General features: G+C 39.8%; 1 protein-coding gene across 2 annotated transcripts in view; it reads right to left on the bottom strand.

The window, feature by feature from the left end:
- veph1 (ventricular zone expressed PH domain-containing 1) overlaps positions 1–22,992 on the bottom strand; it is a 209,046-nt gene that overhangs the window by 55,625 nt on the left and 130,429 nt on the right. For both annotated transcript variants that reach the window (XM_048604370.1, XM_048604371.1), the window contains 2 exons: positions 15,509–15,718; positions 13,376–13,761 (listed from right to left, as the gene is read on the bottom strand). In XM_048604370.1, coding sequence (XP_048460327.1) covers positions 13,376–13,761; positions 15,509–15,718 — 596 coding nt within the window. The remainder of the gene's footprint in view (positions 1–13,375; positions 13,762–15,508; positions 15,719–22,992) is intronic.

The raw sequence follows: 22,992 nt of genomic DNA on the forward strand, positions 1-22,992 counted from the left end.
CTCCCAGTCGCGAACCATTTCAACTCCCCCTCCCATTCCTCAGACGACATGTCCATCCTGGGCCTCCTGCAGTGCCACAATGATGCCACCCGAAGGTTGCAGGAACAGCAACTCATATTCCGCTTGGGAACCCTGCAGCCTAATGGTATCAATGTGGATTTCACAAGCTTCAAAATCTCCCCTCCCCCTACCGCATCTCAAAACCAGCCCAGCTCGTCCCCACCTCCCTAACCTGTTCTTCCTCCCACCTATCCTCTCCTCCCACCTCAAGTCGCACCCCCATTTCCTACCTACTAACCTCATCCCGCCCCCTTGACCTGTCCATCCTCCCTGGACTGACCTATCTCCTCCTTACCTCCCCACCTACACTCACCTTTATTGGCTCCATCCCCGCCCTTTGACCTGTCTGTTTCCTCTCCACCTATCTTCTCCTCTATCCATCTTCTATCTGCCTCCCCCTCTCTCCCTATTTATTTCAGATCCCCCTTCCCCTCCCCCATTTCTGATGAAGGGTCTAGGCCCAAAACGTCAGCCTTCCTGCTCCTATGATGCTGCTTGGCCTGCTGTGTTCATCCAGCTTTACACCTTGTTATCTCAGATTCTCCAGCATCTGCAGTTCCTACTATCTCTGATACAATTTTAACCCCACTGCGAAGCCTCTTCTAAGGATGCCTAGCCTGAAGAAGTTACCCTCCTCCCTCCGGACAAACCTCAGGGGATCCATCTTCTATCCGCCTCCCCCTCTCTCCCTATTTATTTCAGAACACCCTTCCCCTCCCCCATTTCTGATGAAGGGTCTAGGCCTGAAACGTCAGTCTTCCTGCTCCTATGATGCTGCTTGGCCTGTTGTGTTCATCCAGCTCTGCACCTTGTTGTCTTATATTGCATGATCCTCTACTTTTGATTTTGACATTTTCTATTCTCATAGGTCTGATCATTTAGTGCTTTTAGCTCCTTTAAATGTTTCCATACTGCTGAAACATCAGTTCCATAATCTCTCAGCCTCTTGCACAGCTCATAGCTCATAGGCATCTGGAACATCAACAGTTCCTCTGAAACAGAAGAAAAGGTCTCGTGAATCAGTTATTTGTTCGACTGTATAATTTGTGCCAATAATGGCAAAATAGCTGATCTTGATACTTTGATACGCTTATTTTGCGAGTCACCTGCACAAGATCATTTAGATTAGAACTGCTGTCTTGGAATTGAGTCTGAAAGTTATGGGTTCAAATCCCGCTACAGCATATAGTTCAGGCTGCTAATTCAGTGCTGCACTGTAGGTTGTGCTATCATGTCAATTGCACCAAGGAGAGAGGTGTGTGTGTGCGTGTGATTTAGATGTATCGAACAGCTCCCATGACAACATGGTGATGAAGAATAGAGGACCTTCACCTGTGTCCTGTCCAAAGTTATACCTTGACCAACATTAGTAAGGACAGGTCATCTGGTCATCAGCACATTATGGTTTGTGGGAGCTTCCTGTGCACACTTGATTGTTCTATTTCATTTATTACAACAGTGATTTCAAAAGGATTGTTGGCTATAAAGTATTTTCAGATGTCCCAAGGTCATCACAGGGACGATAAAAACTCAACTTTTATTTTCTTACCTACCACAGGACTTTCCAAATCCACAAGCTTGACAGCACAGAAGGAGAAGCACGGCAGATTCACAAGAACAGAATCTCCTGCCTGAAAGTTTTCCTCCAAGCAATGCAGCACGCAGACTTGGAACTATATCACAATTCCTTCACTGATACCAGGTCAAAATCCTTCAAATTCTTTCTTAACAGCATTGTGGGTGTACCTAAGTACCAGGGACTGCAGTGTCGTAGATTCATACAGATGTATAGCAATGAAACAGACCCTTCGGTCCAACTCATCCATGCTGACCAGGTATTCTAAATTAATCTAGTCCCATTTGCCAGCATTTGGCCCATGTACCTCTAAAACCATTTTTCATGTACCCATCCTGATATCTTATAAATGCTGTAATTGTACCCACCTCCACCACTTTCTCTGGCAGCTCATTCTGTAGACGCACCACCTTCTGTGTGAAAAAGTTGCCCCGTACATCCCTTTAAATCTTTCTCCTCTCACGTTAAACCTGTGCCCTCTAGTTCTAGACTCCCCTACTCTTGGAAAAAGACTCAGCTATTCACCCTATCCATGCTCCTCATGATTTTATAAACCTCTATAAGTTCACTCCTCAGCCTCCAATGCTCCAGGGAAAATAGCCCCAGCCTATTTAGCCTTGCCTATAGCTTGAACCCTTCAACCCCAGCAACATCCTTGTAAATCTTTTCTGCACCCTCTCAAGTTTAATAACATCTTTCCTATAGCAGGGAGACCAGAATTGAACGCAGTATTCCAAAAGTTGCCTAACCAATGTCCCACACAGCTGCAACATGACCCCCCAACTCCTATCTCAATGCAGTAACCAATAAAGACAAGTGTACCAAATGCCTTCTTCACTATCTTGTCTTCCTATAACTCCACCTTCAAGGAACAATGAACCTGCACCCCAAGGTCTCTTTGTTTGGCAACACTCCCCAGCACCCTACCAATAAGTGTATAAGTCGTTCCAGAAAGCAGCCCACTCCCACTTTCTCAAGGCCGATTACAGATGGACAATAGATCCTGACCCAGCCAGCAATACCAAACTAACATGGATGAATATATCAAAAAAAGACAAACTTCCATTTTGGAAAATCTGGTAAAGCAACATTCTAAAATATTTTTCCTAGCAATGTGTTTCAAATTATTGCAAGAAATTGCATTCTGACATACGATTTCCATTTGAAATGCACAATTATTTTTCTCTTCACAGATCCGTTGTCCCACATTTCCAACTTGCTGCTATATTCCCCTTTTGTTTTCTTATTCACCACATTTTAAATGGATTATTTACAGCAAACTATTCAAAAACAATTCTTCCAAATTATTTTGTAATCTAAGTATATAACCTTTGCCAGTTTACCCCTGGTTGAATTAGTGATGTAAAATTAATTTGTAAAGTTTATTTGTCTAGCCAAACACAGAAATACAATTGTTGAAATGTGACCCTAGGCACGACTTTTGAAAAAATAGTGCACGCAGTAAAATAAAACTGCTCAAATAAGATTTCAAATTGAATGAATGCATGTATTGTTTGGATGCTCAGCAATGATGCTTTGCTGATCTGAGTTTGGAGCCAATATTAGTAATTGTCCCTTGAGTGGATCCATATTTACATGTAGACTTAGTGTTTCCCAGAAGTCAATAGAAATTTCCATGAAAACAAAAATGAATTGTGTTGATTTCACATTTCTATTATTAGAATATGTGCAAAATGGGCTTGAGAGACACTTTTCAGAAGAGTCATTTTTTTAAAAAATGGATTAACCAGGTTCCATAAAATACTTTACTGGAAATAACACAGAATGCAACCGACTCTATACCAGTCTGTCGGTGATCAGAATGTTTAGATTTATAGAAAGCAATTCTGGATTTATTTCATTCAAAAAATTCTCACTCAGACAAATCAATTTTTAATATTAGAAAAAAATGGAATACTTATTTCACTTCATCACTATGCTTGTGTTTCACAAAAAAAATTCTTAAGAACTTGCTCATTAGAGTAAGTGGGGAGTTTTCCATCACACACCTGACTTGTGAGTTGTGGACAGACTATGGGAAATCAGGTGGTGAGTTCGCTTGTTGTATTCCTCCTAATTATACTACTTGTCTAATTCAGTTTCTGGACCATGGTAACCACCAGGACATTGATAGTGGGGGTTTTAACCACGGTGATATCATCATATACCAAGGGAAGATGGATAGACTGTCTTTGTAGGAGATGATTGATGCTTAGCACTTGTGTGCCACAAATGTTCCTTGCCATTTATCAGCAAAAACTTTAGTGTTGTCCAGTACTTCCTACATAAGGTCAAAGATCTAAGTATCCAAATTAGTTGCAAATGGAGCATTGCTCACAAATAATTGCATGTCTCCATTTCTAAAGATAGTTTGAGCTCATGATATTATTCCAAGGAACACCTCCACCTCCAGTGATGCCCTTGGATTGAGGTGACTGGCCTCCAACAACCAAAGGAAAAATCCCTCCCCTGCACCCCTGATTTCCATTGCCTCCAGTTTTCCTCGGGCTTTTTAAATGCTACCTCTGATCGACAACTGTCTTAATGCCAAATACTGGTCGGACTTGCCTCACTTCATAAGAATCATAGGATCCCTACACTGTGCAAACAGGCCATTTGGCCCATCAAGTCCACACCAACTCTGCAAAGAGCATCCCACCCAGATCGACCCCTCACCCCGTACCCTTTCCCTGTAACCCTGCATTTCCCGTGGCTAATCCATCTAGCCTGCACATCCCTGAACACTATGGGCAATTTAGCATGGCCAGTTCACTCAACCCGCACATCTTTGGACTGTGGTAGGAAACCAGAGCACCTGGAAGAAACCCACAAACACACATCAGAATGTGCAAACTCCACACAGATAGCCATCCAAGGGTGGAATCAAACACAGGTCCCTAGCACTGTGAGGCAGCAGTGCTAGTCACTGAGCCAGTGTGCTGCCCAACATTTTGAGTTCAGCTCTTTGTTCCATGCTTGAACTAGGGTTGTCAAGTGGTTAGGTGTTCAATGGTCCTGGTTGAACCCAAACTGAGAATCAGTGATCAGTTTATTATTCAGTAATTGCTACTTGACAGCACTGTTGATGACGGCTTCCACCATTTTGCTGATGATTGGGAACATTTTGTAGACAAGATATGCCTGGGAAATGTTCTACATTGTTAGATTGATATCAGAATTGTACCTGTGCTAGGACGTTTGTCAAGGGTTGTGGCTAGTTTTGGAACAGATGTTTTCAGTATTATAGCTGTGATATTGTCAGGGTCCATAGCTTCTGCTTTATTCAGTAGCTTAAACCACTTCTTGATATCAAGTGCAGTGAACTGAATTGGTTGAACTCCAGCATCTATGATGCTGGGGATCTCATGAACATGCTGAAATAACTCTACAGAGGCCGGTATTCTGTCACCAAGTCACCCTTTATTTACATGTGGACAGTTCTTGACACTGATCCAGCTCCCTCAGAGCCAGCTCCCAAGTGTCAGGATGTCTGTCAGCCAGGGCTCTCTGATTAGACCAGATTAACAGCCCCAATCAGGGAACTCAAATTCTATGAAGTCCACCTGACTGACCTCATTACAATCACTACATATGCCAAAATGGTTAATCTGCTCAGTGCTGTTGGCTGAAGAATGTTGTAAGAGCTTCAGTCTTATCTTTTGCAGGCATGCAGCAGCTGCTTTGTCCTTCTAAGTGATACAAATTATGTCTTTTGTACTGATATGGTGGTCTCTCCCATCATTAAGAATGGCGATACTTGTGGAACCCGCTCCTCAAGTTTGGTATTCAATTGTCCACCACCATTCATGGATATGACAAGAATGCATGGCTTATTTCTGAAAAGTCGGCTGTGAGATCACTTAGCTCTGTCTATCACATGCTGCTTCCACTGTTATGCAAGTAGACATGCTTTAGCTTCACCTGTTTGGCATCTCATTTTTAGCTATACCTGATGGGTAGATTGGAGACGACATAGTCCAGTAGGTTCTTTCATCTCGTTGGCTGCCTCATACCTGCAGCTCGCCCAGTGTGGCAGCTATGTTCTTCAGGGTTTGGTGCTACCGAGCTACTTAGTGACAGATATTGAAGTCATCCACCCAGAGTACATTCATGCCCTTGCTATCCTTGGTACTTCTCCAAGCAGTGTTCAACATGGGGAGTATTGAAACATCAGCTGAAGCAGGCCAATAGTTGGTAACCAGCAACCAACAAGTTATTTCATTGCTGACCCGTTTCCTTGAGTCTTTATGCAGTCTAGAATCAATGATGAGGTCTTCCAGGCCCATTTTCTCCCAACAGTATACCAACATGTCACCACTTCTGGTAGGTCTATTCTCAGGAACAGAAGTAGGCCTTTCAGCCCCTTAAAACTGTTCCACCATTCAATGAGATCATGGCTGATCTGTGGCCAAAATTCATATTCCTGCCTTTGGCCTGTATTCCTTAAAGCCTTTGCTTAATAAAAAAATTATCTATCTCAGGTTTAAAATTAACAACTGATCTAGAATTAATTGCCTTCATAGTAGAGAGTTCCAAATATCTATCATCCTTTGTATGTAGAACTGCTTCCAACATCTCTTCTGAAAAATGTCTGGCCCTAACTGTCAGACTTTGCCCCTTAGTTCTAGAATCCCAACAAGTGGAAATAGTTTATCATCATCTACCCCTTTCCTGTTATTATCTTGAAGACTTTGATCAGGTCACTCCTTAACCTTCTAAATTCGAGAGAAAACAGGCCTAAATTGTATAATCTCTCCTCATAACTTAATCACTTAAGTCAAGGTATTCTTCTGATTGGACAGGACGTACCCAGGGATATTTTATGATTCTGAGATTATGTCAAGCTATGCTTTCTTTGTGTTTCAGACAGGCCTCCCAGTTTTGGAAATATCCTCTAATGTCAGTATGGAAGACTTTGCAGGATCAAGAAGGTTGCATGTGTCACCATTGTTTCTAGTGCAGAGGTCAATGCTGGATGGTCCTTCTGGGTTTACTTGGGATTTGAACCCAAGTCTGAATTACTAGTGCAATGACATTAGCACGTGCCAGTCTTCACAGAAGTCATTCAATAAAGTCCCTCATAAAGAAGCTGTTAGCATCAATGAAATTTAGATAATTGGAGGCTAATTATTAACCTGGTTAATAATTAGCAGAGTGAAAAGAGGCAGAAAATAGAGATAATTGACAGGTACACTAAATGGCAGAATGTGATTTGTAGTGTCCCACAGAAATCCATGTTGGAACCTCCAAATATTAACTATATTCATTAATGACTGTGGGGCCAGGAAAGAGAGATTCCTATTCAAGTTTGTGGGTGACCTGGCACAGCCTACAGTCTGGACCGAAGCATAAATTACAAACATGTTAAAAAATGGATAAATGGCTAAAAAAAACCCAAGAAATTTCAGTGTGGTGTTGAGTTGTTCACTTTGGACCTAAAAAGAAAGATCAGCATACTTTTTAAAATCGTGAAAATCTAGAAATAATGAAGGTCCAAAGACACTTGAGTCGATGTACATGGTTAAAATGTCATGGACAGATACAAAATTTAATCAAGCTCACTCCTTTTCTTTGAAGACACTCTCCAAGCCCACAATCTCTTCATTGGAAGGAAAAGGCAGCAGGTGCATGGGAACAATAACACTTGCAAGTCCTGCATTACATCATGCACTATCCAGATCTTGGACATACACAGTTCCTTCTGCTATAACGCAAAAGTTGCGCTCTTATGTGACCTTGTGCAATAGAAGATCACATAATAAAAATATCAGGCCTTATGACAAAAATAAGGTTGGGCCAGACCACCAAAAATATTACTCAAAATCAAAACAAATATAGGAGTTAGCCTAACACAAAGGATAGCACAGTTTAAATAAATGTTAAATTTCTATCTAATAATGAAATAATACAGCAAATTTAATACTTTACCTTGATAAAAATGAAGATTACTTGATGGGGGAGGAGGGTGATTTTGAGGTTGCTGAGTTGTTAAGACATGGGCCGAGCGTTGTCATCATCACTACCTTCAGGTGCAGTTGTGGTTGCAGAGTTAGGATGAAAATGAGTTAATCCAGAAGTGGATGGCTGTGGTTCATTGTCTTCTGACTGTTTCTTGGGGGTTGGCTTAAAGAAGACATCCAGTTTTTGCTGCTTTGCCATTTTTCTTCTTTCATAAAGAAGCTGTTCATCGGGTACCATGTAAGACCTTACTCCATGACATTCTACCCTGCTGCGTTCTGCATTGTAATCACTGTCTTCTAAGCGATGCAACTGTTTCTCAACTTCCCTCAGGATAGAAGACAAAAGTGAAGTGGAAAGCTCTCACTGTGTTGCATTCTGGACTTCATCTTCTTCCTCTCCAGCTTCCATTTCCACCTCAGCAACAAGTTGTTGTAGATCAGCTGTAGAGAGGTTTTCACAGTGGGACCCAAGTAGCTCTTCAACATCCTCACTCTCTACTTCTTCAAATCCATCTTGCTTTGCAAGATCAACACAATGTTCTTTGATTTTTGGGAGCTCCTCTGACAGATCAAAACCTTTAAAATCATGAATAAAATCTGGGAGAAGCTTCTGCTAAACTGCATGTAAACAGTCCTTAGTGACATCACTCCAGGCCTCCACAATAATTTCAATAGCATTCTTGACATTAAAGCTCTTCCAAAATTGAAGAACACTGTCCTTATTATCCCTCACAGTAGCTGCAATCAGCTTCTTAAGTGTGTACCTTAAATAATAAGCTTTAAAAGCTGCCATTACACTTTGGTCCATGGATTGAAGGAGAGAGGTTGTGTTTGGAGGTAGAAATAGCACTTTGATGTTTTCAGAAAGCTCAGCAATGGTGGGAGGATGGCTTGCCACATTATCCAGAATGAGGAGGATTTGGAAATCCAAATAGTTTTCTTGCAATAATTTCTAAAAACATCTTCAAAAACATTAACAATTAGGTCAGAAAAAATTTGCCCCATCATCCAACCTCTTTTGCTTGATTTAAAGTTGAAACCTAGAGTAAACTTAAGGTGACCTTTCAAAGCTCGCAGGTTGGCAGAGTGGCTCATCACCACAAGCTTAAGCTTTAAGTCTCCACGGGCATTGGTACCCAACAGCACAGTCATACAATCCTTTGTAACCTTAAAGCATAGACTGCGTGCTTCATTCTTAGAAATGTAGGTTCTGGATGGCATTCGCTACCAGTATAAACTTATCTCATCCAAACTGAAAATTTGTTTTAAATTGTAGCCTTCTTCAATCAATTTTTTCACAATGGGAGGAAATGTCGATGCACATTCCTTGTCTGCACTGGCAGCTTCACCACATAACTTTACATTATGAAAAGTGTAAAACCAACAAACCAACCACTACTAGCACTGAAGGCAAACACAGGTAGTGATGATGACAATGCTCAGCCCGTGTCTTAACAACTCAGCAACCTCAAAATCACCCTCCTCCCCCATCAAGTAATCTTCATTTTTATCAAGGTAAAGTATTAAATTTGCTGTATTATTTCATTATTAGATAGAAATTTAACATTTATTTAAACTGTGCTATCCTTTGTGTTAGGCTAACTCCTATATTTGTTTTGATTTTGAGTAATATTTTTGGTGGTCTGGCCCAACCTTATTTTTGTCATAAGGCCTGATATTTTTATTGTGTGATCTTCTATAGCACAAGGTCACATAAGAGCGCAACTTTTGCGTTACAGCAGAAGGAACTGTGTATGTCCAAGATCTGGATAGTGCATGATGTAATGCAGGACTTGCAAGTGTTGTTGTTCCCATGCACCTGCTGCCTTTTCCTTCCAATGAAGAGATTGTGGGCTTGGAGAGTGTCTTCAAAGAAAAGGAGTGAGCTTGATTAAATTTTGTACCTGTCCATGACATTTTAACCATGTACATCAACGTTGTCTCTAATGGCACATAACATAAACTCCTTTATTCCTATTGCACGAACAATATCAAATGTTCTTTCATTACATTCAAAACGCTTTATAGCATCTAGCTTCTTTTCAAGTGTTGTAGCCTTTCTTTTATGTTCACCACTCGCAATTTTATCACCAAGACGCTTCTTGTAAACATTCTTGTTACTTTGTTCTCCCATATTTATGGGTAACATAGCAAAATTTGCAAAAAAATGAACAAAAATTACTGAGTGCATCTCATAAAGCACTTCACAACAAAGCACGCGAGTCAACTGAACATGTGAAGCTGACGCAGAGACTCTATTGGCATAAACATTTTATTCCTCTGTGCACTGCAACACTTAAAAGTGTTGGGCATGGAATCTTGCATTAGCCAACACACATATGCGAAAGTTCGCATTTTACAAAGTGTTCACCGATTCATCAATCGCGTTACAGCCAATTTGCATTGACAATACACACATAATAGCGGAAAGGACTGTATTACCATTCCTCCATTACCACTCAAATTCCTGGAACTCTCCACTCAACAGAACTGTTGATATACTAATACCAACCAGATGGCAGCAATTTAAGTCAGTGGTTCATTGTTTTATGAACAGCAATCAGCAATGGCTAACAAATTTCAGCCTCACCAGCGACATTCACATCCCCTAGTTGAAATTTTGAACTCTCTTCTGAAAACAGCAGTTGACACAAGAATTATTATTAATTTTAAATCTGAGGTTGATTTATTTTTGTTAACCGATGTTGTTGAGGAATATGGTCAAAACAGATACGTGGAAGTAAGGCACTGATCAATCTTGTTCTTATTGAAGTTTGAGAGGGTAGATGTCTTATTCTTTTTCTGGCAAGTATTTCACAATCAGCTCAAATTGTATCCTTTCATAGCATAAAATAGTACTTTTTGGCAAGAATTTATTCCAACAATAAAATACAATTACAGCAAATGCCAAATGTTATATGGTGCTTATTTGATATGGTGCACAGTTCATGTAGCATATCCAGCTCAATTGACATTTGCAGTGAAGCAAACATAAATCGAGTCTCGACATACATCATTCATAACTAAATGAAAAGATCTATGATTACAGGTTTCTGATCAGGGAATGACAAAAATTCTTTCATTGCACTGAAAATGTAAAACATTATATTGGAGAGAAGGGCAACAGAAAATGCAGACAACTTAATAAATTTGCAAATTGTTTGTTTTGTTATTTTTAACACTATTTCCCTCTCATTATGCCCCTACCTGCTGCTACATAATATCTCACGATTGAAAAACAGTAGTCTGATATTTGACTGACTAGGCAACAAAAAAGACTAAACAAGTGAAGTATTTTTCTCATGTACTGAAATGTTCAGTGTGTGCCTGGCAAAATCAAGAACTACCTATGTGGAATAATGGGTAAAAACCTGTGTTCTATCATTACAATGAGCATTTTGGAAAACTTTTAAAACAAACCATGTAACAGGCTTGAGTTAAAAATTTATTTTTGCATGAAGTAATAGATTATCATGGTGACATCATGTCCAATGTCAAGTGCAATTATTTCAGAGATAGTAGGAACTGCAGATGCTGAGATAACAAAGTGCAGAGCTGGATGAACACAGCAGGCCAAGCAGCATCAGAGGAGCAGGAAAGCTGACGTTTTGGGCCTAGACACTTCTTCAGAAAAATTTGTTATCTTGTTATCTCAAGTGCAATTATAATTGTTTCCCCCATTGGAAGAAAGGTACCAATAATAGAAACAAGTATCAACTTTTCTTGTTTGAAACAATTTATTCAATTGTCTAAGCTTGTCCACTTCTAAGAAAGGATTTAAATTCATATAATATATTTCACAGTCGTTTGCAGTTCCAAAGTATTATCTATCATTTACTTTTGAAGTGGAGAGTTTGGATGGAGACAGAAAGTAGGAAACTTCAGACTAGTTAGCTTAACATCTGTCATTGGGAAGATGCAGGGATCTTTTGTTAAGAACGATATAATAGGGCATTTAGAAAATCTCTATGAAATCAGGCAGAGTCAAAATGGTTTTGTGAAAGGGAAACCATGTTTGACTAACTCAAGATTTTGAAGAAATAACAGGCAGTGTGATTAAAGGCGAACCTGTTGGAAGGTTGCACTTGGATCTCCATAAGGCATTTGACAAAATGATACACCAAAGATTACTTCACAAAATAAGAGCCCATTGTGGAGGGGGGGTAACCTAAGAGTTGGACTAAGAATTTTTTTAGCTTGCAGTAAACAGAGTATGAGGAAAAATGGCCCATTTTCAAATTGACAGGATGTGATAATGGAATACCATACTGTTTGAAGGTGGGACTATTCACTTATAATAATGACTTTGACGAAGCAATTGAATTTATGATTACAGAATGTGCTGATGACACAAAATAACAGGAAAGTAAATTGTGAAGAGGACATAAGGAGTCTGAAAAGAGATATAAAAAGGTTAAGGAGTAGGCAAAAGTTTAGCAGATGGTGTGTCATGTAGGAATATTTCAACTTGTACACTTTTGACAGGAAGAACTGGAAAGCAGTATGTAACTAAAATAAGAGACTGCAAAACTCCGAGTTTAAAGGGATCTAGGTATCTTAGTACATGAATCCATAAAGTTAATATACAGTTATGCAAATGATTAAGAAGGCAAATAGAATATTGTTGCTTATTACAAGAGGAATGAAACATAAGAGGGATGTTTTGCTGCAGTTTAGAGTGTATTGGTGAGACCACATCTGGAGTATATGTACTGTTTTGATCTTTTTATTTGAAGAAAAGATGTGAATGCTTCAGAGGCAGTTCACTCAAGTGATACCTGGAACAGGGGATTATGTTATGAGGAAGGGATGGAAAAACTGCACCTGTATCCTTTAGAGTTTAGAAGAACAACAAGCAATCTTACTGGGACGTACATGATTCTGAGTGGACTTGACAAGATGGATGCGAACTGGATGTTTCTCTTTGTGGGATAGACTGGAACTAGAGATCACAGTTTAAAAATGATATGTCTTCTACTTAAGTTGGAGCCAAGGGAATGTTTCTTTTCCTCACAGAAGGTCATAGTTCTTTGTAGGTGTCTTCGACAGAGCATGTTTGAGGCCAACTTATTGAATTCTTTTAATGTAAACATTGATAGATTCTTGACAAATGAGGGAGTCAGTGGTAATCAGAGGTAAGTGGGAATGTGCAGTTGAGGTCAGTCATGATTCTATTGGATGGTGGAGCAGGTTTGAGTGACCAAATGGTCTGCTCCTGTTCCTAATTCATATATTAATGTAGTGATTGGTAATTGACAAACAATCAAGATCCATAGATAATAATGAGATGAATTCTGTTAATTTTGATATTTTGCTTACTGGAATAAATATTAGCCAGGAAGAAATCTTAGGTTCTTCAAATAGTACCATGGCACCTTATAGTCCATTGGAGAGATAGATAGAAATGAGGTATAAGCCCAAGAATAAGAATCTAGAACTAACAATTATTTTAAACAAATTGAGTTATGCAACTGGCATCTGCAAATATTTCAAAATAGAAGTGCAATGATGAAGTATGAGTTACATTTAAAAGATGATAAATTAAAGATCTGTATCAGTATCATGTATCATATCTGTATATGATGTCTCAGAGCTCTTAGTCCAAAAGACAGCATTCCTGAAAACCCAGCCATATCGCAACATCGAAATGTCAGTTCAATCTTGGGTTGATGCTTGAACTCACCACTATATCTAACTTAAATGCAGAAGTGCTAACATTTGAGTTATGCTGATATAAATGTGATTAAAAGAAACAGAGTTTATTATTTGATTGGCTTACCTTCAATAATACATTGATCTGGGACAGGGATCCTCTTTACCATTTCAGAATAAAATGCCTTCACTTCGTCAATACTTGCTTTCAAATGCATATAGAGTTGATCCTGTTCTTCCATGCCACATTTTAGAATTTCTGTATTCCTTTGCTGACAGTTACCATTGATGATATCACAGGAATTTGTTGTTTCCTTTGGAGTAATATCAAAGTCAGAAAGAGGCAGTAACCGATGTTCGTCAAGTTCTGGACTCAAAGGTTGTTTAACACTTCCTTCACTGAGTGATCTGTCTGAAAATGTGATGTCTGTTTTAATGTTTCCGTTCTCTCCTTCTTCATTTTCAGAGCTTATTGACTTTGTATACATTACATGAAGAGCAAGGCTTTTTGACCTGCATTTTGAAGAGATTAAAGAAAGTATTTACTTTAACATTAACATCTTACTGGTAAGACTCCAAAATATAAAATACACAATTTTAGATTTCTCAATAAACTATCAGTAATTATAACATACAAAGTGGCCTGTGAAATGTAGTTCTTTTGGTGCATTCCTACCCTAACTTAATGCTGCGAAGGGCTGACTTGGTCTAATGTCAGAATTTCCATGGCTGCGTGGATATTTTTTGTTGTTTGTTTCTGGAAAATTTGCAATTTAAAACTTGCATTACAAAAATATGAAAGGAATAAGGCAAGGTGTCCTCATTGTTTTCTTAATATTGAATTTACTCCCACTCATCCGTGTTACCAAGTTGACATAGATCATGTTATGACTAAGATATGGAAAAATATTCTCAATTTTTGACCGGATATTAGTGACGGATTATTTTCATGAATTACATTTACACAACTTCCACATATAACAAGTCCATCCAGTCAACTGCAGGTTGCCAGAAAGTTATGTACAAATTCATAACATTTTTCAACAAAAAAAATCTAATGAGAACAAAGGCTGATAAGTCTCCAGGACCTGATGGACTGCATCCTAGGATTTTGAAAGAAATAGCTACAGAGAGAGTGAAAGCACTGGCAGAAATTTTCCTATAATTGTACATTCTGGAAAAGTCCTAGAGGATTAACAAACTGCCAAAGCAACACTCTTATTCAAACAGGGGAGGAAGACAAAAACAAGCAATGGAGGTTTGCTATCCCATAGTTAGTGGCAAGATGTTGGTCTGTTATAAAGGATGTAAAGCAGAACATTTAGAAATACATGATGAAATCAAACAGAGTTAGTATGGCTTCATGAAGGGGAAGTCATGATAAACGTATTAGCATTCTTTAAGGAGGTTGCAATTAGAATGCATAAAAGGGAACCAGGAGATGTAATATATTTGGATTTCCAAAAGGCATTCAATGCAGTACTGCATAAAAGTCTATTTAATAAGATAAGAACACATAGTATTGGGAATAGTGTATTAAAATAGATAGAGAATTGACAAACTAATGGAAGACTTAGTTGGAATAAAGTCAGCATTTTCAAGATAGCAACCTATAACCAGTGAGGTGCCATACGCACAGTCAATTTGTTTACAATATAAATGAATGAATCAGATGATGAATGTGAATATACTATTGTCAAGTTTTTAGAAAGGATAAAAATGAATGGGAAGGCAAGTAGTGTAGTTATGACAGCTGTTCATCACATGGGTGATGTTGTAAAATCGCAATACATTGAGGAATGTGAGCTTGTATTTGTAATGAAGTGTCAGACATGTTACACATGTGCCCTCAGAAACTTTTTCCTTCATGTTCCTCCAATTGTGGATGAAGGGTGGTTCCTGGCTGCCAGCACTCAACCTGATGCAGAGCTAAGCCTTTAAATATGCCGTGGTGGTGGAAACTGTGGAAGGTCCCGGCAGTGATGAGTACGAGATAGCTTGAAAGTACTGCTATAGAGGTGTAGTGCATACCTAATGAGGTGAACAGAAGGAAATTGCATGGGAAAACTTACAGGAACTCATGGAAAGAAACACTCCATGAAACTCCCTGAAATTGACACAGTCAAATATTGGTAAAATTCAACCCAAAGCTAACATTGACAGACCATTACGGCTGTTCTTTAATTCCAAAGTTCTATTTCTATTAATGTTGGATAATAGAAAGTTTCTTCAGAAATGTTTTTTACTTTGAAAATTTCACCTGTTAAATCGCATTGCTTTCCATTCTTCTCTTGATGCTTGTCCTAAGCTGTGCCGACGAACACGGCTGGCATTATTGCCCTCATTAGTCATCTTTCTCTCAAATGCTCGTCTCTTTATCTGGAGTGTCTGAACTCCTGGATTTCCACTGATCATAGCTTCATTATTGTAGGAGTCTGCAGCAGCTCCTTTCACAGTATTAGTTTCTGTTCTGTAGGAATACCAAACATACTCTAAATTACCAGTTGCAAAAATAGCCTTGAGACTTTTTACTTTGCTATTTAGGCATAATGCTTCAATATATAACACATTAGAAAACTGGATTAATTGATTATCTCTCAGCGTTAAAATTTGATGCCAAAATACAATTGGCACTGCTGATCAGTCAAATTGCTGCCTCATGCAGATTAATACACTGCTTACCTTCACTTTAAAAATGTTGGTGCTCACACTTGTTAAAATAAATGGGCTTGGATTTTCAATCTGTTGGCTGGAACAGAACACTTGGATATTTTCCAGGTCCTGACTCAGATCTATTTGTACCAGAAGCAATCTGACTTGGGTGATTATCCCAGACAGATGGCAGCCAATCTCAAACCTGTCATTGCCTGGTCGAATAGAGCAGGGTCAGCAGGCTGATGATCTAAACAAGTACTCAAATGCTCTGATGTCAACTTGGTGTTACCAATTGAACTTTCCCATTTTCACCTTTTTGTTTTTGCAGTTTTTAATTCAAAAACAATTATTACTGATTTACTGCTATACTCCTGAATGCTAGGCAATAATGTGCCTTAGACTGTTCACTCGTCCCAGTGAAGATATCAATCTATCATTTCCAGATCCTCAACAAACCATTCAACGTGCTGTACAGGAGGTCCATTGGAGAGATGAGTGTGTTGCTGATTCCACCACCAAATCAACCAAACCCCATGTTCTCAATCCTCTCACTTGCCCACAGATGATTGAAAATCCATGTCACAAGACGGGTTTACATCAGGACACCTGAATACAAAGGCTGGGAGCTATGAAATGAGACAGTTATTTTCTTTTAAAGCCACCGTTGTAATGTATGAAACATGACAACCAAACTGCATGCATAAGTTTCCCACAAACTGCATAATGATAACAACCTGATTTTGTTTCTTTTAGGACAACAACCAAGACATCAGGCAGAATTCCTTTACTTTCTCCAGATGGCCTAGTGGTATTATCGCTGGACTGTTAATCCAGAGATCCAGATAACGTTCTGGGGACCTGGGTTCAAATCCCGCCATGGCAGATGGTGGAATTTGAATTCAATAAAATATCCAGAATTAAGAATCTAATGACAACCATGGATCCATTGTTGATTGTTGGGAAAACTCATCTGGTTCACTAATGTCTTTAGGGAAGGAAACTGCCTTCCTTACCTGGTCTGGCCTACATGTGACTCCAGACCCATAGCAATGTGGTTGACTCTGGGCAATTAGGGATGGGCAATAAATGCTGCCTAGCCAGTGATGCCCTAATCCTGTTAATGAATTTAAAAAGAAAGCCATTTTTTATGTCCACTACTATGAGCATATGAGAACTTATTTTAGCATTTCATCCGAAATATGGTGCATTATACTGCAGCTGCCCTCCTTCAGTGCTGCACTGCAGTATTGCCTGAGGTTACACGCTCAAGTCCCTAGATTGGGAAATGAAATTACAACCTACTGACTTAGAGGTGAAAGTCCTGCCACTGAGTCAAATCTGCCATTCATTACATTCTCCCTAAAAAATAATTTTCCATGGATCTGATGAGAATTGCTTGTGTACTTTGACAGGAAGTGTAAAATCACCATAAAAATGGGTGCCAAATTCTATTAAAATTCTTACATGAGCTGATTGTACATTTCCTCATGGGTTTGTAGAAAGCAAAAGGTTATTCAACAAGGTTAACTGACGAGTTCTTAACAATGGTAACAATTTGGGGTATTTTCATGATGTAAGTTGTGGCACAGTAAATTCCCAACTGAAAACAGCACAATGAATAATTAGGATGTCTGGATTAAAAATGTTGAAATAAAATGTTACTGTTTAGGACTAAGAGAAATAGATTAAGGCAAACATTGAAGACACTCCATAAATTATACACTGCTATATTCTGCAGATGCCACAATGAACAGGTAGAACATAAAAGTAACAGTAGGATTATGAAACAGAAGTATGTTTCTGTTTTCAGCTACTTCTTTTTAATGCTGGACAGGTCTAGGGACATAGGATCAGATTTAGTTCACTTTGTACTTTAGCAGATTCTGCCACATGGCTGGCATCAACTTACTTACATTTTCTCCATAATTGTTTAATATTTTGGCCAAACTAGCATCTTTTATTTTGAAGATTAGAGGAACTTGGATGTTTGTTGCAATTTCCAATTGTGAATGGCATAGAGTTAAGACACAGACAGCAATGTTTCGCATGATCTTAGATTTATGGAAGGTAAAATCTAGGAGCCCAACCAGGCCTATGTCAAGTCTAGAGGAAACCGAGTTTCAACAGCAGATTAACGGAAACAAGGAGGAAGTTGAAAGGGTGAAGTAGATGATCTTTTCGATGGCACAAATGTGAAGTCACAAGTTCATCTCAAGATCAAATGTAATACCAGAGCTGTAAACAGATTGGATTAATGTCAGACAGCTGCCATGGAAAGGGTTGGAGCCAGTAGCTCGGGAAAAAGAGTTTCAAGTGGGGATTGAAAACAATGGTTTCAGAATTCCCAATGGTTAACTGGAACAATTATTTGCTCATCCAGCACTAGATATCAGCTTTGCAGTCTGTTAATTTAGCAACAGCAGAGAAGAGATGATGTTGCCATGGGACAGTGTGTAGATGGGAAACAAAATGGGGCAAAGTATAGATTCTTGGGAGACACCAGAGGTAGTGGTTTGGGAGCTGGAACAGAAGGCATTGCAAGTGAGTATTTAACCCAGATAATACAGATAGGAGTGCGGACACCTGGGAAAGAGGACAAACTTGCAGAGAGAAAATTGAACAATATTAGTTGTCAGGAGGCCCAGGCAGGACTTCAGGTGATCAGGAGTTTAGTGGGAAAACCACTGAGGGAGCAGGAGGTCTCAGAGACATGACCTCAGGAAGTGCACAATGGGATGGTAGAAGAGAAAAAGAAATACATAAGTTCAGGACTAGACTTGGGCACACATTAAGGAAACCTGATATTCTCGTTGAAGGGAATGAAGTGGCATAGGCAACTGACTGGGTTGTCACAATGTTAGTCAAAATGAAGTCCCTTGTTGTTGGAGATGTAGGTGGAGGGGGCAAGGGAGACGGGTTTAAAAAGATGTCTTGCTGTAGAGGAGAAAACACTTAGAGCATTGATGAGGGCAGAGTGGTGGACGTGATCTCTATAATCTTCAGTAAGGTATTTGACAAGGTTCCTTATGGTAGACTGGTTAGCAGGGTTAGATCACATGGAATACAGGGAGAACTAGCCATTTCGATACAGAACTGGCCTGAAGGTAGAAGACAGAGAGTGGTGATGGAGGGTTGCTTTTCAGACTGGAGGCCTGTAACCAGGGGTGTGCCACAGGATCGATGCTGGGCCCACTGCTTTTTGTAATTTATATAAATGATTTGGATGTGAACATAGGAGGTATGGTTAGTAAGTCTGCAGATGACACCAAAATTGGAAGTGCAGTGGACAGCAAAGAAGGTTACCTCAGAGTACAACGGGATCTTGATCAGATGGGCCAATGGACCAGGGAGTGGCAGATGGAGTTTAATTTAGATAAATGTGAGGTGCTGCATTTTGGAAAGGCAAATCAGGGCAGGACTTATACACTTAATGTTAAGGTCCTGGGTAGGGTTGCTGAACAAAAGAGACCTTGTTCATAGTTCCTGGAAAGTGGAGTCGCAGATAAATAGGGTACTGAAGAAGGTGTTTGGTATGCTTGCCCTTATTGGTCAATGCAATGAGAACAGGAGTTGGGAGGTCATGTTGCGGCTGTACAGGAAATTGTTTAGGCCACTGTTGGAATACTGCGTGCAGTTCTGGTCTCGCTGTTATAGGAAGGATGTTGTGAAACATGAAATGGTTCAGAAAAGATCTACAAGGATGTTGCTAGGGTTGGAGGATATTAGCTACAGGGAGAGGTTGAATATGCTGGGGCTATATTCCCTGGGGCATCAGAGACTGAGGAGTGACCTTAGAGTTTTATAAAATCATGAGGGGCATGGATAGGGTAAATAGACAATATCTCTTCCCAGAGTAGAGGAGTCCAAAACTAGAAGGCATAGGTTTATGGTGAAAGGGAAAAGATTTAAAAGGGATGTAAGGGGCAACTTTTTCACGCAGAGAGTGGTGCATGTATGGAATGAGCTGCCAGAGGAAGCGGTGGAGGCTGGTACAATAACAACATTTAAAAGGCATCTGGATGGGTATAAGAATAAGAAAGGTTTAGAGGGTTATGAGCCAAATGCTGGGAATGGGACTAGATTTATTTAGGATATCTGGTCGGCATGGACAATTTGGACTGAAAGGTCTGTTTCTGAGCTGCACATCTCTATGACTCTAATTTTGGAATAGTGAGCAGTTTTATTCAACAGTGTTTTAACTGTTCCAGATCTGGCAATGGATGACTATCCCACTTGTACACCATATCTATTCAAGTCTATTATACTGAGAGCTGAATGAACGAGGATGAGGAATGTACCAAGGATGGATGGGGATGTGGGTGATCAGTGACCTTATTCATAATTAGAGTTATGAGAGAAGAATGACCACATGGCCATAGCAAATTCAATGAGCTGGTTATGGATATGGGTTGAAAATTTACATGGAGGGAGAAATTTAGGGAAGATAAGAAAGAAGTGTGCTCAGAAGCGAGACATGTCACTTGTGATGAAGGGTGCAATCACTAAGATTGAGAAGTCACTTCATGAAGAAGTTGAGGGAGAAAATTAAAATGCGTGATAATCAATACTTTTGAGTATTACTTTAAAAAGACACATTTTGTCAAAGCTTATTGCCATGCTCCCATCAGAACTATTCACTGTTTATAAAAATGTAAAGGGAAACAACCTTTATATACAAATATGAGAACAGAAAGCTGTTTGGATGGCTAGCAGACTCTGATTTGTAGTTGTGTTGCCATTGAGTATGTACCTGTTAGATGATGACTGTCGGTTACCTGCTTTGCCAAGCTTTATTTACATTTAAGTTCAGCAGGTTGACTCTGATTAGTCAGGGTATTGCCTGAGAAATCAACCAGAAAATGCTATCACGGTTTTGTTGAATTATAGACTCATACAGTTACACAGCATGGAAACAGAGTCTTTCGTCCACCTTGTCTGTGCCGACCAGATATCCTAAACTGATCTAATATAAGTGCAATGTGTATGCATGTTCTTTCTGTATGCAAACAGCAGACCTCTGCACATTAATATATGTAGTTTCCAGTATGCGCAAGTGTGCCACACTGCCAGTGACAATCTTAAATAGATTAGGTAGTTTAATGCTTATCACACTCAGGATTATTTGACAAATGTTAAATATGAGCCGATTGTAGAATCACATCTAACAGTGGTCACAGTTTTCAGTATTGGCTGATTAGCTATGATCAGTACCTTGCTTGTTGCAAACAGCTGAAGGGTTAATTTTCTGAGGTAGGGTCACTGGACCCAAAATGTCAACTCTGCTTTCTCTCCACAGATGCAGCCAGACCTGCCGAGGTTTTCCAGTAATTTCTAATTTGTTTCTAATTTTTTTTGTACTGAGGAAGATTAAAATGCCATACAACCTTACCACAACAGTTTTGATAGATCCAGTTATGGAGGATGTAGCCAGGCAGAGAGGCTTCATCAAGGGGAAAGGTTTCATTACACCTCAGGCAGATTGTCATTAAGGCCATGATGTTGATCTTTCTCAATAGCTTCACAGAGGCAAGGGCCGCATACACGTGAATAGACATTCAGGATCTGTAGTAGGGTGGTAAGAGCTGATCTGTCAGCAAAAGCCACAAGATCAGTAGTGTGAGAAGTCAATTGGAGAGGAAGGAGTCAAGCAAGGTTAGCAATGGATAGGAAGGTCAACAGAAGAGTGGGACAAATGGGTTGCTGCTCATTATGAGCCAGCATGGAAAGCCTTGATAAGCCCATTAGAAAACGCCAAAAAGGCACAAGGAGAAGCTGAGAGTGCAAGAAAGTATAACCTTTGCCAATGCACCCTGCCCTCATTGCGCACTGTTATGGCTGATAATCATAAATAAAAGAGAATACTCTGAAATTTATGTTGTAATAATTCAACCCAATCCCCATCTGACCTGACTGCAAATTTGATTCCACCTAGATTTATGCTAAATAATGATTGATGAGCTTGGATTTGTGAACTACCAGCAACATGTTATCAGCACAGTGGCAGGCTGATCAATGAACACAATGATCCTGTGGAATAATCAGACATCAATGGAATGTGTAATGAAGATGATAATAATTAAGATGCAATGTTGACGTCAGGGTCACATCTTTTAGGGACAACTGGAAGGGAGTAGATGCTCTACCTGATTCCCAGCTGTACATAAGTATGTGAACACAAGAAGCAGTACTTGGGAGACTAATTAAAGTTAGGCCTCATATACACAACAAAACACATCCACTAGTTGTCTGCTTCTGTGTTAGCAACACAACTTTGTGAGGGGAAACTATGCTGGACCCAACATAGCATCTTGATCAGATCCATGAAGGTTAGCTGCAGTCAGAAAGCCCCAGAAAGAAACCAAGTAGTACTGGTTGTCAGTATTATGAAATCAGACAATTTATCATCTGGGATAGTAGGAACTGCAGATGCTGGAGAATCCGAGACAACAAGGTGCAGGGCTGGATGAACACAGCAGGCCAAGCAGCATCATAGGAGCAGAGAGGCTGACGTTTCGGGCCTAGACCCTTCATCAGAAAAGGGGGAGGGGAAGGGGGTTTTGAAATAAATAGGGAGAGAGTGGGAGGCGGATAGAAGAGGGATAGAGGAGAGGATAGGTGGAGAGGAAACAAACAGGTCGAAGAAAGAAGTAAGCGTGGAGGCGGAGGCGGCGGAAAAACTGCTCTATGTCCAAGCGTGAGCGGTATTCGTTGATCTGTGGGTGGAGGGGGACAAAGGTGAGCCCTTTACTGAGGACTGACCGTTCGTCCTCAGTAAGGGGTAGGTCTGGGGGGATGGTGAAGACTCGGCAGGGCTGGGTGCTGCTGTCTCCTCTGGAGCTGCTGGCTGTGGAGGTGGTGGGCGGAGTATCATTTATCATCTGGTTTGCCCGTAAATTAAGAGTCAGCAACTATCTTCATCTATTGCCCACATGAGCATTCAACAACAGTATTAGGGAATACTGAATCCAATTCCATTTCTTTCATTTAATTCTACTTTAGATCAGCAAATGACACAGAACAGGGATTAACCTTAGGACCATTTGCATGGTATGATATTTAACCAATAAAGCATCTAGCCAGCTCTTGATC

The sequence above is a fragment of the Rhincodon typus genome, chromosome 13 (assembly GCF_021869965.1).
Source record: "Rhincodon typus isolate 14 chromosome 13, sRhiTyp1.1, whole genome shotgun sequence".
Lineage (NCBI taxonomy): Eukaryota > Metazoa > Chordata > Chondrichthyes > Orectolobiformes > Rhincodontidae > Rhincodon > Rhincodon typus.